We start from the raw sequence: 19,401 nt of genomic DNA, 5'->3' as shown, positions 1-19,401 counted from the left end.
TGCTGTTGTGTTTGGTTAATTTTCCATGCAAAAGACAAATCTCTAGAAACAAGTAAGGCACATCAGCTCTTGTCAATATGAAGGCATCTTGGTATTTCTGGAGGTTTTAACCCATCTCTATGGGGAACTTTTTTGTTTTGATGCTTGGCATGAGTTATTTTGGGGTTCTGTCATGTTTTCTGGTGGATTGCCCCACGTTTTCACTGTGCACTGACACTGTCTGTGGCAGGCTCTGAAGGAGACAGGGGCCTGTTGTAGCTGGAGGAGCTACAGCAGTTGAAGTTGTGAAGGGTACAAGTATAAGCTGAAAGAATATAAGGAAAGGTCTGGTCAGGAGTATATTTAGGGCAATCTAAGGTAGTTTAGCTCCCAAGCTACACATAATGGGATTTTAACACCAAACCTGCTTAACCCTTTTGATGGCTTTTTGCTACAACAAACAAGTTCTAACTCAAGTATTAGAGGCAAAATCCAACCTTAAGCAAAAACATTACTCTTAGGGGCTTTGCTCAGTGTGACCAGATTGACAGTTTGAAACAATTAAATAGCAGTCTGAGTACTAAGCATGCAGCAAATTTGTTGAGTAAGAGAATTCTTTGACTTTCTGCAAAACCTCCTTCTGTTTTTGCATAGGGGAGGGCTTGGTAGCGCAAGTTAATGAAAATCTGTTTTGTGAGAAAGCCTTTGCATTTGTTAGGGTGCAGACAGACACACTGAAACTGTCCAAGCTGTTGGAGAAGCACAGCTCCTCCACAGGGGTGTGGTCCCTTGCAGGAATCCAGAGGAGTGCCATCAGTTCCCATGCTGTCTGTGTGCCTCAGCCTCCTCCCTGGTACACCCTGCTCCGTGGGACAGGTTTGCCATTGCTGCCTCAAATGACCATGCTCAACAAAATCCCTGGCAATGCCAGAGGAGATGGGTTTTCCTGTGATATTGACAGCAGCTGTCCCTAACTGATCTTATGTTACTGCTTGTCTGCCATCAGAAGACCCTCAGATATTTAAACATTTGATGGCCAGCAAATTCTGCACAGATGGAAAACAAAGAGAGATCTGGATGCATAGCCCCTCGTATCTATAATGCTACAGTCTTAAGATACATATTTTTCAGGGAAACTTTACAGTAATGATTACTTATGTAAAGCATTCTCAGCCAGAAATCTAGAAAAGCGTTATCAAAATAAATATACATATGTGGAGAATCACCGTGTTTAGGTTTATTTATTGTAATAGCTGTGGTTAAAATGTAGATCAGACTGCTGTTTTGGATCACAGTCTTAGTTCCAAAAATTGCATCATCATAGGTGGATTATATCTGCATCTTTTCAAATAGATGGCAGGATATATTTCTGTGCTGTTTTTCCCTAAAGAAAAATTGAAAGATAAGAGGCAGGAGTTTCAAGTAACATCGCAACATTTAGTTGTCAAACTATGAATGGAAATTGCCATCTTAGGGACTGTGTGTTTACTCTCCTACTTCAAAAAACCTGTGTGAAAATGTAACCAAGAAGAAAGGATTTTTTTCTTTTTTTAAATCAAATAATATCTTAGTAGATGAGCAGTGATTCAACATAACTAAAACAAATATTAATTGAAAAGAACCCTAGAACTCAGAGAGGAAGTATGTTGCTTCTTGGTGAACAGCACTCACTAGAGCAGTACTGCAGATGATGGACTGACTATCCAGCAAAATTCTTTTCTGGAATCCGTTTCACTGATCTACAACACTCCTCAGTGTCCTGTCTGGGATCTGAGCTGCCTTTCTGAAGTTGCATCTTCCCACCATTGTTTGTTTTAAATGCACAATGCTACTCTCCTGCAGTTTTATGATGCAAAAATGGCAGCAGTAGGGAGATACTGTTTATTTGTCCGTCCTTTATTATAATATTTCAGCATCTATCAGCAAGCTGCACTGCCTAGTTAGTCAACAAAATCTCTCTCTTGAAACAAACAGCTATGACCCTCATGACTGAACACATATCTGTAAAATTTGTAGCCAGAAGAGAGCCAGTACTGGTAGAATTGTTAGAATTATTTAAGTTTCATTTGACCAGTTAATGCTGCCATTCACCTTTCCTCAACCCCATGCATGACTTTGTTAGGTTGGCCAGTCCCACTGTAGACAGCTTTCAAATGTAATCTGGTGCAAGCCAGTTTGTCATGTACCAAATTCTGTGTGGGCTTGCCAGGCTGTTGGAGTGGCTCCCACCACTGCCATCCTGAAAAGGCATGGAAACGTGTGTCTGCACAAATGCAGGAGCCTGCATTCTCTGGGTGTAAATCAGTCTGTTCTCTGACGTGGTGCTTATTGCAGAGCGTCTCAGTGCAAGCCAGTAATTGGCCAAAATTAGAACCTGAGGGTTCTCTGACTTGCAGGGGAGGAGTTGTGTCTAAATCTCTGTAGTTCTACTGAAGCATTATTCATACTTTGTCAGATTCAGAGATACATTTTGGACATATCATTCACAGGCGGTTTTGTCAGAGCAATGGGAGATGTTGAAATTTTCCTACCCGTACAAATTTATCTGGTGTAGTTGCTGTTTTCATCCTGTATATTGCAGGAAATTTTACTGGTGCTCAGAATAGTAAAAATTTGAAGAAAGCCTGCTCTACTTCCATAAGATGTGTAATAGTCAGGATGCACTTGTGAAACTTCTGTCTCCTAAATATGACTCATGTCTGTCATCCAGAGGATCTAACATGAGTTTTAAACAAATATGTCCACTTTGAAAGATCTTATTGCCAAATCATTTTCTATAAAGGCAATGTTACTTTGTAAGGGTCAGGTTTCCCCTATTCTCCTCCCTAGTATGGATATTCTTTCCTGCATATCTGACCTCTCTGAGATAAGATTTCCTTTTGTCAGCATTTAATGTCATCTGAGCATTATCAGCCTTGGAATTTCATGTTGGTGGCTGTTGTCTGATGGTTGTGGAATGGTCATTGCTGCAGAAGGTGGCAATCAGAAAGGATGAAAAACATGGGAAAGCCATTCAGAGTGATGGGAACCAAACCCTCAGCAGAGCAGAGGCTTAAAGGCTGTCATGAGTTAGGAAAGCATTAAGTACCTGCTTCAGCTTTGGGATGTGTGGGAGAGCAGATTCATCTCCAGAAATCTGAAATAAGCAGGTTTAACCACAGAATTACTTTTTCCTTTCCATCTGCTCCAAGATTCAATAAATTATTTGAAACTGTGGTACAGAAGGCTGTGTAAGAGTTGACTCCATTAGCTTTTTTTTTTCTTATTCTTAACTACTTACTACTAAGAATTTTATTTTACATAAGTGTGCCTGTAAATTCTTATTTAAGATAGTGCTATATGCTTTTGGCTGTCTTCAAGAGAGTAAGAGAGTACCAAATGCATTCGACTGATCCCAAGTATTTGTACTCATTTGCAACAGTGTGTTACAAACTCAGTCCTGGGATGGATTTCAATGTATCAGTATCTGCAGATTTTTTGCTGCCAGACATGTTTCCTGTACCTCACTATACACTTATTGATATATGGGACCATCAATCTGATGGTGATCTGAATATTTCCAGAAGGTTTTACAGCATTTCTGCTTTCCAAGATGGTCGATAGCTTAAGTCTGGCCCTCACAGGCATGGCAGAGGAGCTCGTGAGAAGATTTTGGCTGAATTTCTGATGATGTTCATGAGGTAGAGGAGCAGCAGCTGCTGTACTAGTAACAGAAAGAGAGAAAGACTAATTCCAGGGCAAGGCAGCTTTCAAAGGCAAGTGAGCATCATGTGACTGAATGTGTATAATTTAAAAGAAAAAGAAAAAAGCTAGAACTTCAGCACAGCCTGTCTCTCCAGTATATGAGAAGTGAAGCAAATGAATACGGCCTTGAATACACTTTTTAATTTTTCAACACTGTATTTTGCCAACTTTAGTTCACTCTGTTGACTGTTCAGTCAGACCGTTTTTAAATTAAAAAGGAATACATGGTTGAATTATTTATTAAACAAAAGGTGCTTCCGTGCATGCAGACTACCTGGGTTTTGAATTTCTTTTGCTGTTGGAATTTGAAGAAAGTGCATTGCTAATAAGTTAAGAGATAGAACACTATCCTTCTTCTAAAATAAGTCTCTCTGTCTCTGAGGCAGACAGTAAGATAACTGTGTCTGTCCAGCCAGAGAAGAGTGCCTGATCTTCATTCAAATTTCTAATTTTGACCTTAGTGTGAAGTTGTTTCTCCAGCTTGCTGGGCTCCATAGAGGCAGAATTTGTGGTAGGAAAATGTGTTTGCAAGTCAAGCCAGTCCTAATTTTATAGGTGCTTCTGATGGGTTAAAATATGTATTTACTGGTGGGTTAATGTGGAGGAGCTGTAAGTAAACAGCTTGCAAAAACTTTGTGCATTGCTGCCATCAGCCTGTATGTCCCTGGAGGTCACCAGTTCACTTTGGGGTGATAAGGACTTTGTACAGTGACTTTGCTTTCCTCAGTCCCCATTCCTGCCTCTGTGCTGGTGTTCCAGATTGGTGCACAGCCTGGGTTTCTTTATTGTAGCCTCCGAGTGCCTGATCTTTCCTTGTCCACTTCCCCAGAAGTAAACAATTGCCAGCTTTTGGACTAGACTTTCTGAGCTTCAAATTCCTTTGGCTGATGGCTGAAGGGAAAATATTCAGGCTGGGAAACTAGAAAGGGTTTTCCATCAGTCATGGGTGGGACTGTGGTCTCCACAGCTTCCTGAAGTATGAGAGGGCTGTTTTACCTGGTATTGAGAAAGGAATTAATGTGCTGAATCTGAGGAAACATCTGTCCAAGAGGTTGGTATTTCTCATCACTGGTGTGGAGCTTGATAACCACCTAGGGTCCTAGTGAGATGCACTGCAAAAGGCTGGTCATGGCTGCAAAGAGGCTTTAGAGAAAGGTTGATGAGACCAGCCAGGACTCTGAAGAGCTCCCAGTGACCCCAGTGTGTGGAGGGAGGTTGTGAGCCTGCAGCTTTTCTGTGGAAGGAAAGCAGTGAGCAGTAGCGAGTGGCTGGGCACACCCTGGCTTTGATAGCTACAGATGGAGACCTAAAAGATTGCAGGGCCACAGTCCAACACCAGCACATGTAAAATAAGGCTCAGGATTTAGATAACTCTGTTCCAGCATACTGACGTGCATGGCCACAGTCCAACTCCAACACATGCAAAATTAGTTTCAGGATCATTCCAGCATACTGAAGCCTATGCCTAAACCAGTTATTGCCACAAGCTCAGCTAAATCAGAGGACAGCATTCAAAATATTTTTTTTTTTTTTGACTAGAGTAGTTCAGATGAAAAAAAATTATATTTTCATAGTAGAAGAGGAAAACTGGGTTGTTGATAGATCAGCTCCATAGGCAGCATTTCAGAATTTTAATAGCCCAAATGCAAAACCAGCACACCCACAAATATCATTTTATGGTACCCATGTACATTAAGGCTATTTTACAAAACATGGATATGAGTTGACCTAGTAATACTTTTTTGAGATACATTAGTATAAAATAATTAATGAGTTCTTTCAGATAATATCATGTTCTCAATATTCTCACAGTACACTGTTAAAACAATGAGGGAAAAACCTATACCAAAGAGTTAAAGGATCCCTTCTCAAGATTTAATGTAATGAATTTAATCAATATTTTTCCATTACAGCAAAACTAATGTAATTAACATATTTTATTTATAGAAAAAGGGTGCTAGTAAAGTAGATTCAGCAGTTTAGAGTTGCTTGTAAGTATTTATTCAAATACAGCTTTTTTTTTTCTTTTTTTCTTTTTTTTTTTTTTTTTTTTTGTGAAATGGTTAAAGAAGTTGGAAATTATCCTCAAGTGGCTTGTACCAAAGAAGTTAAATGGGAAAAAAATTATTTACAAAAGTATTTATATTAGCTCAAAGTGGTCATTTAGTTTGAAAGGAGCACTGGAAAGTTAAAAGTAAGAAAATACAGATACTGGAAAAGCCTCTCATATCATAGTCCAAATGTTGTAACACACACCATGACATTATTCACTCTTTACAGACTCTGTCAGCACCTCTCTAATCAGTAATCTGTAAATGGAATGAGAGTCTTTAATTCTTCTCATTTTGTTGAGGGGGAAATTAGTAATTTAGCTACCTGTATAGTCCTTTTTACGTGCCTGGTTCTTTTGTTGTTTTTCTTTGGTTTTGTTTTTGGTTTTTTTTCCTTGCCATTGTCTACAGAAAGACATTCTTGCGACATTTTAAATAATTAATGATTTTCTTTAGTAGAATGAATTTTTATAAAATCTGATGACGTGCTACTGGCACTCCTGTGCTGATTTTTCCACTTTGTGATAAGATAATAGTAATGAAAAAGGGTTTTCTTAAACAATAGTGTGCAAGAACTTACCCAATGATACCTGATGCCCTGAGAGCTACTTATAATGAAGGCAGGTCTGTGGTTCCCACTTGAAAAAAAATATTTGTTTGTTTTTTTGATTTTTTTAACCCAGAAACTGAGGATGAAACTTGGCTATTGTAATTAATAAATATCTATCTGAAAGTACTCAGATTTTAAAAAATATCAATGGGTTTAGAAAACTACAAGGAGAAATGGTAAATGGTGGTAATTTGTACTTAGAGTCTGAGAGAATGCATTTTTGGGAACATGAGAAGAACTTGGAGAAAAGAGATTCATCAGAGCTCTCTTCCACGCAGATTACTCATTTATCCCATGGTTTGCTGATACCATCTTGGATTTCCTTCATCGTGTAGCCTGCACACTGTACCAAATGGTCCTGTTTGTCCCACAGGTGTTTTAGGAACAAGATAGAGGTCATGGTGAAGTACCCCTTACCCCTCTGGTTTGTAGGGTTATAGAGCTCCCAAGGTGGAAGAAACAGGGCAAGTATGGAAGGCAACATATTCATTCGCAGAAGTCCAGTTAATGGTTATTTTAGTTGATTAGCTAGCAACTTCATTTTCTCCCTCATGAAATTGCCTCCACAGATCCTTACTTCTGGAGCTTAATCAGCAGTAGCAATCCATCCCAGGAGTGGGAGATCAGGAGTACTTAATTAAAGAGGGACTGTAAGGCAACTCTCCCAAATTGGATATCTGATCTAGCCTTGGCATCAGGAGAGCAATGCTAGGTAAAAGTGTTTATCAAGCTCCATGTAGCCACTCTGCAAATCTCAGAGATGGGAATATGATGCAGACAGCTTGTAGAAGCTGCTATAACCTGAGTAGTATGGGTTTTAGGGCCATCTGGTACCTGAACACCTGCCTACAAATAACACATACAAATCCAAAAGATGGTCCAGTTGGATAGCCTCTGTGCTTAGATTCCCCCCTGGAATTTTGTCCAAAAGCAGTATACAATCTGTATCAAGTTTGAAAAGACTTTGTTCTCCCTGGTCAGTAATCAAGTGCCCATTTCAAATTTAGGTGACAGGATTAAAGCTAACCTAGGTGAGTCAAGGGTTTGGGTAAGAAAACTGCTGAAAATCACAGACTACTGTTCATGCTAACTTTTGGTGAAGCTCCAGAATATTCTGAGCTTGTTTTAAGAAAGGGAGGGGAAAACCATACGAGATATATCATATGAGAGGTTTGGGAGATAACCTTGCTATCAGAAGCATAATTAGACACCAAAGTAAATTTTGAGGATAGATGACAAAGACCATTGGCAATAAACCAAGGAAAGATCCATGAATATGTCTTTACGCCCAATTTTGCTGGTCCAAAATGTCGAAATGCTGCTTTGCTTGTGAAGACACACAATATGGACAGAGAAGTACAACAGAGTGTCCTGGCAGCTCAGGTGCTCTTCTGAAGAAAGCGAGAATTAGCACTAGCTATATAAATGACATTCTGATAAATGGCAAAGTACATTCACTTCTAAAGCCTCCTCTTTTCCTGTGGAAAGATTACACAAGTCTAGTGGAATTTCATGACAAATATCTGACAAACTAGGTGATTTGGGATGGGATGTACGTTAAGGGCTTTGGAGAGAAGTTTTTGTATTCTGTAATTTGGAAACAAACTGCCAAAAATGGTTTTAGAGCAATAATGTTGTGGGGAACAATGTAGTGATCCATAGTCATTTGCCTCTAGCCAGCTCTCATTAGGTAGCTAGAGGCTCCAGGAGCTAGTAGTAACATCAAAAAAGTGAAGACTCTAACCAAAACCAAGCACTCCATGACTCTGCTTTGTGTATTTCTGATGTCTTTGAATTCATTGAAAAACTGTGCACAGGTCCGACTGAATAAATTGAAACTTTTAACTTTTAATTACACCATTTGTGCATGTGTGTGTGGTTTTTAGAATGGCCTTAAGTCAGGGGCACTGGAAGAGGGTGAAGAATTTTTACATGCCTGCATGTACATATATTTTTTAAAAAAAATCTTCAGCACTCTTAAGTTTTATTCCAAGTCAGTTTTATCAAAACTAATATTGTAACAATATGGTGAAGTCCTGACTCAAATGTAAGAGTTGAAGTTACAGTGAACTCAGTAGGGCTGAGAGGTGTAGTGAGATTAAAATTTGAACCTTCTTCTCATTCTGAGCTAAGAATATCTGTGATGGTTTGCAGGATAATAATATTTAACTGTAATCTTCTTGAGGCATGAATGGCATTCCATTGATTTGATACAACTGAACTTGGTACTGCTGATTAATAAAACAATAAATACAGAAAATGAACTATTTTGTGTTTTATTAACAATTTGCATTTCTCATAGTATTTCATTTTCAATAAGTATAAAATCATACCCTCGAATGGTAAGATGTAATTGCTGATCATGTATCTCTTTGTTCCAGACACTTTTATAAAAGTGTATGTATTATGTATGATGTGACCTTCAAATGCCATGAATGCGTTGTGCAATAAACTGTCAATATTTGTGGCTATAAGGTACTAGATGACTTTTACAATAATTGGAACAGCTTTATTAAAAGCTTGGATCACTCAGCTGGTTAAAGAGAAAGACACAGGCCAGTGTTCATCTGGGAGTTTCCTTCTGCCAACTGTTAAATGAAAGATATTGTAAGGTGCTTAAGATGATTTCTTTCTTAAAATAAAACCTAAAACAAAAGAGGTAAAGTGGTCTCACACAAAAAATATTCTCTCAAAAATTTTTTTTTCTTCACCATGCTCAATTTTTGGTAAAAACTGAGCTCTGTCAGCTAATGGCAAGTAAACAACCCTGTGTTTTAAGTGCTAAATCTGAGTTTCTACGTCTTTCGGTCACACGATTCTTCAAAGAAATGAAACAGCTAAAATGATGTACTCAGAAACTGTGTTTGATCTCTGATTATCTTAAAAGGTTTTAATTTTTTTTAAAAAAAATTGAGAAGTAAGACTGCTAAGAACTGCAAAAAAGAAACCTCTGTAGGGAATTTGATTGGAATGAAAAGAAGAGGATAAGAAACATTTTGTCATTAACAAAATCTTAATTTTGTTGAAGTGTTCCATCAATGCCTCTCTGTGCTGTATGTACAGATTTTGTAAGTCTCAGAGTACCACAGTGAAAAGCATTAAGCTATAACCAGCACTGCATACATACAGTATTGCCATGTATGTGTTTTGAACCCATGGGGTGTGAAAACCTCCAGTCTTCAAGCGTGTGGTGCTCCAGGAGTGGGCTTGAGGTGTGTGTGCATCACCAGTTAATAAGAAATTCTTTACAATATTTTGGCTCCCTTCCTGTTGAACTTGAAATAGCACCCAGGTACTCCCCTGCAGCCCAAGGTGCTGGCTGTGGCTGCCACTTGCTCACTCTGCAAGCTGCAAGTCTTGCCCCATACAGATGGTTCTGGGCCTTTAACTTCAGTTTAATCTGTGTTTTAAGTTTAACTTTGCCAGTGACTAATTGTTGACAGAGGCAGGGCAGTCTGTGTGTGTTGTTTGTCTGTGTGGTTCAGAGGGTTAAGAGGGAATTCTCATCTCAGACGTGGTATCTTTTTATTTACCATTGGAACCTTTGTATAATCTTTATTTCTAATAATACAAACAATGTGAATGCTGCTTTCTCACTAGTAGGCCTCCTTTCCAATTCTCTTCTAAAATAGCTCTGTGTTTAAACAAATTCTCTGCCAATCCATAGAAACAGTTTAAGATTCCCTTATATGGTCATTACAAAACCTAAATCCTTGATGAAACAATAGAGACAGCAAGTTGTTCCTGACCTAAGACATTAGTAACTCTTTCTGGAGGCCTAAAATATAACTGTAATATTTAGTAATATTAGAAACCTTCATTTTAAACCACGAACTTCACTAGCGAAAAAGTGTAGTGACATCCACTAATAGGGTTCTAATTTCAAATTATGAGCACAGGGCCAGATTCTGTTCTCATTTACATGGGATGATGCTAATTGAAGCTACTTCAGGTAGGCAGAAAAATATGATTAATTATACCCCTAATTATATTCCTATTTTCCACTATTTTCAGTATTATCAAGGCTTTCTCTTAGGAAGAGGCAAGAAAGGTAAAGCATGTTTTCCCAGAAACTTGGCATATTCTATGTTGCTTCCCAGGGAATGAGGTGGTGGAGTTCAGGCATACTTGCAAGAAGCTGACAGCAGTGACAGGATTAACACACTGAATATCTTCTAACTCCTTTCTTGACACTGGATTTCCTGCCACAAGATGGGCTAATCTGGGTGGTTTATGGGTCATCAAAAAATAGCTGTGGTCAGTACCACTTCTCGTTGCACCAAGACTGTATTAACTTTCACAGGCAGATTTGAATTACAAATATTCTCAATTTCAGAAATATATGAAAACCTGGGATTGTGTGCAGCTTTAAAGGCTTCTGGCCACATTTTGAAAGGGTTCTTTAATAGTGTTGAAAATTGTGCAAGACCAAACACATACTTGTAGGACTGATTACCTATTTTGTGAGTTGATTACCTTTTCCATGTGATTGCCTTTTTTTTTGGCTAATTTGGCAAACCTTATGTCGACAAATTCCAGCTGACTTCACTGATGATCTAGGCTTCATGAGGGCTTCAATTTAGCTCCTTTGAACATGACAGCACCTCTTTGTGAATCCCTGCACCTTCACATGTACGCAGCAAATAAATGCTCTGGTGAGATTTGTGGCACATATATGTAGATGTTCCTTTCAGAATTTGATTGCTATCGTGGCTGAAGTCAGTGCTGCTGCCTAACCAAGTGAAAACAGTTTTCTTTATACAAAAGCAATCCACCCTTTTCTAATCATGTCCATGGGCTCATTTCAGACCAGTCATACAGAATATATATGGAAATGTCAAAGAATTTGTTTCCTTTTGCTCTTCGTATGACTGCCTACATAGATTCTGCTTTGAGTACAGAGACTCACTGTCCATCTAAGTTTGTCTTCTCTTTTCTGGCAACATCCAGTGAAGTTGGCATTTCTCCTCTCTGGCATCTGTATCTGTGTGCTGAGGGCACTGCTGGCTGTGGTCATGGCTCATTTCTGGCTAGACCATTTCTGATAACCAGCAGATATTGATTGTAAAAAAAGGATTCACTGGTATTCTTTCTCACTTTCTCACTTTCTCACTTTCTTTTAACCTTCTACTGTAACAGTGCTCCTGGCTCCATAACTGTTTGTCTGGATTATGTATCTCTGTGGAATCTTTCTTTCTGCCTGTGGCAGTGATGTGGAACCAGCCCGATCTCCCTGCTAGATGAGGAGTGGTGGCTTTTAGGCCCTTCTCCCCTGAGAACAGGGCATCTGTCTGAAGAAGGGCAATCCCTCAAATACTGATCTTATAGACTGGTTAATTTTTATATTGGTCTGCATGCCAAATCAATTTGCTCACCTTTTGGCCAAATTGGCTCTTTGGTTATGCAGTTAATCACCACCTTCTGATACAGATGATGAAGTGAACTTTCTTGCATTTACCCCACAGGAACATGGGCACAGTCACATTAAGTGCAGTTGAGGCATGGTGTGCAAGAGATGTCCCTGTCATACCTCCCCAGCAGCTGCTTTGTGGCTGAATTCCTCTGTCCTGTGTCAGGAATGCTCTCTGCCTGCCCAGCAGGTACAGCACACAGAGCAGCTGGGGACTCTCAGCTGTTCCTTGTCCTTAGACTGCTCCAAAAACCAGTTTCATGTTTAGAATTGAATGTTGCTTTTCACATTTCTGTCCAGCACTTCTGCTGTGAACAGACGCTACAAAGTGAAAGGAAAGCTCAGTGAGAGTAAGTTCAGAGGCAAGGCTGGGAAGTCTCACATCTAGTATGTACATCTATATCATACTTCAGTCTCTTATTTCCTGCACTTTAATCAGGAAAGGTTGGGATGGGCAGGAAGATATTCAGGATGCTGACCTGCCTATAATGGAAATGGATAGTAAAAAAAGCAGTGTAATCCCACGTGCATCAAATGCACATCATATAGACACATAAATCAGGGAACCACAATGGCTGGAAGATAAGTAACTGTTCTCTTTCCTTCCTGATCTTTTATCCTCGGAATTGAGAAGCTCCCAAAACCATAGCTAAAATACTGAGTAAATCATAAATTAATTTGTGGAGGCCAATCCTAGTTGTGCCATTCTTTAAAACTACTTTTTGCTATATTTTTGCATAATTTAACAAAGCTGAGACATTCTCCTTGTGAAGGTGCTTTCAATAACAGGAGAAGGGGGACATCAGAGGTGTAGAATACATGACTATTGATAAAGCTGAGGAGTTTTCTTTCCCCACATATTCTGATGTTGGCACAGTCTGTGTTCCTCAGTTTGCTTCTTAACTTTTTTCTTGTCAGTTTCTTCTTTTTTCATCCTTAGTTTCCCCAGATCACTTCTGAGAGACTCAACATAAGAAAACCTCAGTTGCAGAGTCAGTGAGACTTAAACACATTTTAAAGTTAAGCACATTTTAAACTTAAGTGCTTTGACAAAGAGGTACAATGTGGCAAAATGGGGCCGTGGTAAGAAGCTGGGTTAGCATTTGATGGGGAGAGTCGGCAGCCTTGAACATATCTTTTCATTGTTGGGAATAAAAGACCTTAGATGTAAAGCTGCTCATTCAGGTAGCGATGGCCTCCAGCGCTTCGGTGGGCTTTGTAGGCAGAGGAATTCAAAAGAAAACCCCTCAGCCCAGCTTTAAAGTCTTAGGAATGCTTTCACTGTGGGAAGAAAAATTCTTCAAGGTAAGGCCCCTGTTGGAGTAAAGCCTTTGGAGCTATCTACTGTATGTCTACTTAAATCTAAAAGAGAACTCTTCAGACCACCCACATCTTTCTTTGCTTCATTGTTGTTTTCAGTTTGCTTTTTCAGAGGGATTAGTGCTAGAGTAAACTCCATCGTCTTGCTCCCTTGAAAAAATTCAATTTTGTGTAAAGTGAAAATTAGACTCTTAAATCTGCAAAGAGAGCTGTTCATCTTACAAATTTATTCTTTTTTATTGGGCCACACATATTCTAGATAGAAAGATAAAAGGCAAATGGATAACAGGCCATCATTTGGAGTGACATGTAGCAAAACATAGCTAGTAGACTTATTCTGTAAATTCCTCCTGAGTGGCTTGTTAACTTTATCTATATATTTATCTATAATGCTCATATAGTATTTATTGAAAATCAAAATAAAATCCTGCAGTTTATCATCATGCATTCTGTGTTTTGCACTTCATGAAAGTCTTTTTGCACTCAGGAATTCTTTTTTTTTTTTGTCAAAAGAAGCTTAAGCCATAATTGTATACAACTTTTGAGGAGTAAAAACAGAGAAAATCTAAACTCTTTAGGGATATTGGAATTATAGGCTAGCACCTACATATGTTTTCCTAGACTCACAAGACAAAATAGACTCCTATACCATGCAACTTTATGTAGTTGAAGATAATTAAAAATGACATTTACTAGCTTTCTAACTTAAATATTATGCTTTAACTCTGCAGTCTAAGAACAGTCAGAAAATGTGAAACAGGAATGTGATGTGAAAACTATCAGATTTACATTTTGAAAAGTAGTAATAGCTTGATTACATACATGACAGAGATTATATATATATATATATATATATGTATTTAATGACTCTATCATCTCCTTCTTTCAGCTTTAAGCAAAATTGTTTAGAGGAACCATTTTATAATACATACTGAAACGCCTGTTAGTGTTACCTTTTCCAGAAATGTGGATTTGGGTCTCTGCTACTGTGAGAATAAATTTTTTTAAAGCCAAATATTTAAGTCTTTCTTATGTGCCATTATTTCCTTTTAAAAGGCAATGTTGTGTAAACTGCACTGTTTCCTGACAGCTTTAGTTACATATCAAATGGGTAAAGACAGAACATTTTTAGTCAGTAGTTTATGGTTGAAATAACCAAGACTCTGCATGCAGGTTTTAACTCTGTGCTCCCCACCTGGATCTAACCCAGATAGCTCAGTTCTGCACAGGGTGTGATGCTGTGTCCATGTGTCCTGCTCCTGACGTGCCAGCAGTGCCAATCTGGGTCACAGCTTCAACATTTGCCATGGTTTTTGGTGACATCATGCACTGGTGCTTATAGTGATACTGAATTGATGCTTACAGTGATATTACATGACCCTCTGTGTAAAAGATGATGGATGAGCCTTGTGTGGTTTGAATAATGACTTTTTTTTAATGCCCTATTTTTTTTTTTTTTGCAATTTTTATGTCAGTGTTTGGTAAGTTATTTTATTCCTTGCCTGCTTGGATAAAAGCAGTTCATTCAAGATGACTGTTTCTTTATATCAGGAGAGAGAAGAGGTGTCCTGGAGTCTCACCCATTGTGTTGTGATGCAAAGAATAAGTGTAGCTGTGAGCTCTGAAGGAGAAAACACAGGAGCTGCGGGTGAGAGGGAGATGGAATTCCCCCTCATCTGAGCAGTTTTTTCATTGTTTTTCACATGATATTAGGCCACTCTCTCGGTTGCCTGTTGTAATTCCAGTGCTGAGATGTTGCAGAGGGAGTTGGTTAGCTTTGCATGTGGACATTCTCAGTGCTGTTGGACCTCCCTTCACTGCAATTCTCTTGTTTTAGGAGGTTTTATTATACTGGTGCAAACTTTTTCCCTCTAAAAGCTTACAGGTTTTCACAATACTTATAAATTAAATAGATTCAACAAAACAACAATCTCAAACTTTTGGGGAAAAAATTAATAGGAACTAAGCAAAAGAAGAAATCAAACCAGCTGCTGACACAGCTGTTTCTTTTCTTGTATAATTCAGTATATAAAGGTGCCATATGCTGCTTAAAATCATGATGGGAAAGATGAAATAATTTAAGACAATAACAAGAAAATACATGAATTGTCAGCATTCTGTCAGATTTAAAGAATGAAATAGACAGGTGTAGTATTGACATGTTTAACTTTGTGTTGTGTTAGCAGTTTTAGTGAGAACAACTTCTGACATGTGCTGAAGTGATGTGAGAACATTTCTGTGTTGCAGACATTGGAGAAGAAGCTGGGAGATCTGTAGGAGTCCAGCAGCCAGCTTTACTGAGAGACAGGAGCCTTGGTTCTGCCATGAAAGACTGCCCATATTGTGGAAAAACTTTCAGAACATCCCACCACTTAAAGGTCCACTTGAGAATACACACAGGTGAGAGGAACAAGTGAGCACTGTCGGCACGAGCCTCGTGTGTGTGGGGGTTAACAAAAAATGTGCCTAGGAACCTTAATTCCCACTGTAGATTTGGACTTATTAGTTGGAGAAAGTCTTTTGAGAAAGATGTATGACAGTCTTAAATAAAAGCACAAGGAATGTGTTGTTGGATAAAGACCACTTTAATAGAATCATCTTTTCCCAGTTGAGGTTATTTCTGTCTCCTTCCCTGCTTCATCACTGTTTCCTTCAATTACCCTTGTCCTTCAATAGGCATAAGCCTATTGGTTTCAGACTTAGTTATACTAACTGCTTCAAAGGCCTTCCTTAGCATCTGCTTAGGGATTCTGCATGTTTTTCTCAGTTACTATTTTTGTTCCATTTAGCATGCTCATTTTTAACCTCTCACTGTTCATATGAATGCATCAGCTTCACGGATCTGCTTTTTTTTTCTTCCCACTAGAACTCACACGAATTAGTACTTGTAAGTAATAAAACTTACCATGCTTTGCACCATGATAAAATTTCCCATATTTTATTTCAGTAACAATTACAGCATTTTACCCTACAGAGATTTGCTACTGAGCTGGATACTCACTTTGTTTTGGTATTTCTCTCACTGTGAGGACTGCTCTCAGTACTAGTTATTTCTAGCCACTCCATTCAAATTTTAAGATTTCATTAGCTTGAAAGTACACATGTGCATGGCAAGGTCCATGTAGAAACACAGTTTGTGTTTAAGAAGACTTTATCCATAATTAAATTCTGACATAAAATGTTGTAGTCCTCAGGTGCTGTTCACATCATTTGAAATTCTGTATACGGTCAATAGGATCCTGTTTTCTTCCCAGGGTTAAATGTCTTGGTAGGCTTTGGGAGAGTATTTAAAACTTGAGATTTGGGATACTTCTTTTTGGAAACATAATGGGCCCCATAATTTTAATTTTATTTTTAAACTATTTTAATTATATTTCAGAATTTTACTGCTACTTTCCTAATAGGAAGGTAAAATAATTGCAAGAAGAAATACATTCCAGTTACACCTCCTGCTTGAAAATCTTCACTGTTAATTTTTATTTCACTGAGGTACTAGATAAGCATTCTTCCCCTCCCTTCCTGAAATCAGCAGTGATGGTTTTCCTATGTGAGTGCATAATACTTTGGGTTTGTGAATGTGAGGCCTGATTTTGAAAATTAGAAAATTAAAATGATTTAAAGGAAAATTTATTGGTTTTGAAATGGGAAAATTTGTTCACTGCATTTCTGTTCTTTCTTTTTTGCACTGTGGACTATACCACACTCAAATTTAAAATTTGGCACCTTAATGTAGTTTTGTCTGACTGGATTGCAAACTATTTAGGGCAAGAATATTCTTCTCTGTGTGTTGAACTTTGGTGGTGGGGAGGAGAAGAAACCTGGTGAAAACCTATTTGTGTGGTCTCCAATGTACTAAAAGTAAAGAAACTGTAGTTATTTTATTGAAAAATAATCTTATAACTCTGGAGGTTAATGAGTTCAACACTTTTAGTATTTGAGAGGCAAAAAAAAAGGTATTTAACATGAGGTTACCCAGCTCTTCATTTTGTTTTATTACATAGTGAGCACTTTGTTCTTATGTTAAACATGGCAGTGATTATACACTGGGTATGTGTGCCTTAGAACTAATGGAAAGTAAATTAATTACAATGGAAATATTCCATAAAAATTGCATATTAATACTGACTAAAGAAAATTAAAACATGAAAAAAGTAAACTGTATAATATAAAAATTTTTTTAAAGAAACTATGGAAACAACATTTACAATGTATTTAAAAATGATTATAATTTTAAAATAGGTAAAGATCAATTTCCATTAGGTTGAGAACAAAGTATTTGTAAATAATGACAAGAGTATGTTTAAGTGAAGCAATGTTTTACATATTGGAAATAATCCTAATAAATAATATAAAAATGTAAATTGGCAAATTACTAGAGTTATTAAATAAAAATTAAGTTGCTTTGCAGTAAGTGGAAATGATGCAATAGATATCAGTTATTAAACAAATATTGGTTAGCTCATACTTCTCAGGGACAGTTTCCTGCCTTTTATGTCACACTCTGTCTTTATTATATGCCTGGATCATATAACTGACTGATAAAAAACACTTTACTGTATTTCTCCACTACATTAACTCAATTACTGTTCTTGTTCTCACAGCACCTGTTTGTTAGAGATGAGCTCAAGCAGTTCAGCAGAAGTCGGGTTCCTTCGAACATCTGTGTGTTTGGAGGCACACGACTGGCTTGGTTTGGTACCCATGCCAAGAGCAGACCCAAAGCCTGATCCAGCCAGGAGGTGCTTCTGTGGCAATTGGCCCAAAAAAGCTGGAGAAGCAGCTTAATCTTGCACAAGAGGAGGAAGCTGTGCTCTGTTTTTGAAGAATTAGCCAGTGGCTTGAGTTGCTCGTTTTTTTCTGTTGGATATTTCATGGTTGCAACCTATTCCACACTGAGCCCTGGTTTCTGTGTAGTTTGCTATCACATAATAAGCCTGTGAAGGTTAAAAAAAAAAAAACCACAACAAAAAACCCCCACAAAAAAAACAAATCAAAGTTTTATTTAGCACACTCAGTTTTGTCCAAACACAACTGTAGAGGATTTTTCCTATTTAGCTCAGGGATATTCATGCAGGAAGAGCTTTAAGGGAAAGATAAGAGGGATATTCATGCAGGAAGAGCTTTAAGGGAAAGATAGATAAAGTATGATTTCTGATTGTTCCCATGTGGTAAGAGGAAAAGGGCATAATTATGTGGAATCAGTTTCTCCTCTTTCTTGTTCTAAAAACAGTTGATGGGTGAGACAATTCCCTGGGACAGCCCTGAATGAAGAGAGGCAGGACTTTCAGGCCAAAACACTTGTAAACCTTGGGTCTTAGGATAGACAGAACCCTTCATGCCCTCTTAGATGAGATCTTGATGCTGAGCAGTGGCCAGAGATGGGCTGAGCTGCCCTCCCAGCTCACACCAACTCTCTGGGAGGAGAGGCAGGGACAGGATCAGAGTGTGTCTGTGCACAGCAGTGCCTGGCAGGCAGGTGGGGGCCTGCCCACTTTGGGAGTCTGCCTCCTTGCTATAAAATAATACCTCATACAGCTGAGAGGTACAAAAAACCTCAGAGATGCTGTTTTTGTGAAAAAGCAAACCATCTGAGTATCTCAGACCAATAATGTGCCACATGCAGGTGCTTCTAGAGTTGTCATTTTGCCCCACTGGAGGCAGCAATTTAAGGTCTCTTCATTCAAGGAGCTGAGCATCTCCTTTATGTTCCTGAGCACTTTTAAACCCCCCTGAAACACAGTAACTGGTGTGGGGTTTACATTGCATGCCTTAACCTTTGGACTGTGCAGGAACAGTTAAGTGTAAAACATTAAAATTTCTTCTGTCCTGCCTTTGACAGGGGACACATTATGTAGGAGCTGGTTTCAGATTGGCTCTAGCACCTCTCTGCACCTTGCATTAGCTCTCAGAAGCTACTGCAGATACAGACCAGTTTGGGTTTGTGGTGTCATTAGATGCTCAGGTATATTCCCAGTATGACAGACAAAATTAAATCCCTAGAGTAAAGAAAAAAGGATAATGTGCATGAGCAAAGGAAAGATGGTTTGGATTGTGCTTAACAGAAGGAACCTAAGAAAGAGATGAATAGGAAGAAAAAACTTGGCAGGGCAGTATGCATTGACTGAGAGTCTGTTACGATACGTGTGACACACAACTAGCACATATTAGATGTATTATATGCATTTACAGTGTTACTGCATTTTCCCTTGGAAATGTGACTAGCCAATTTTAAACCATGCTCAGATGAACTGATGAAATACAGTAAAAATGGTGCTGTTTTAAATGAA

General features: G+C 38.4%; 1 protein-coding gene across 2 annotated transcripts in view; it reads left to right on the top strand.

Annotated features, from left to right (window-relative positions):
- ZNF536 (zinc finger protein 536) overlaps positions 1 to 19,401 on the top strand; it is a 344,241-nt gene that overhangs the window by 197,880 nt on the left and 126,960 nt on the right. For both annotated transcript variants that reach the window (XM_039696586.1, XM_039696577.1), the window contains exon 7: positions 15,362 to 15,514. In XM_039696586.1, coding sequence (XP_039552520.1) covers positions 15,362 to 15,514 — 153 coding nt within the window. The remainder of the gene's footprint in view (positions 1 to 15,361; positions 15,515 to 19,401) is intronic.

This window comes from Passer montanus, unplaced genomic scaffold (assembly GCF_014805655.1).
Source record: "Passer montanus isolate IOZ18808 unplaced genomic scaffold, ASM1480565v1 scaffold113, whole genome shotgun sequence".
NCBI lineage: Eukaryota > Metazoa > Chordata > Aves > Passeriformes > Passeridae > Passer > Passer montanus.
This window is presented reverse-complemented; position numbering and strand designations above follow the sequence as displayed.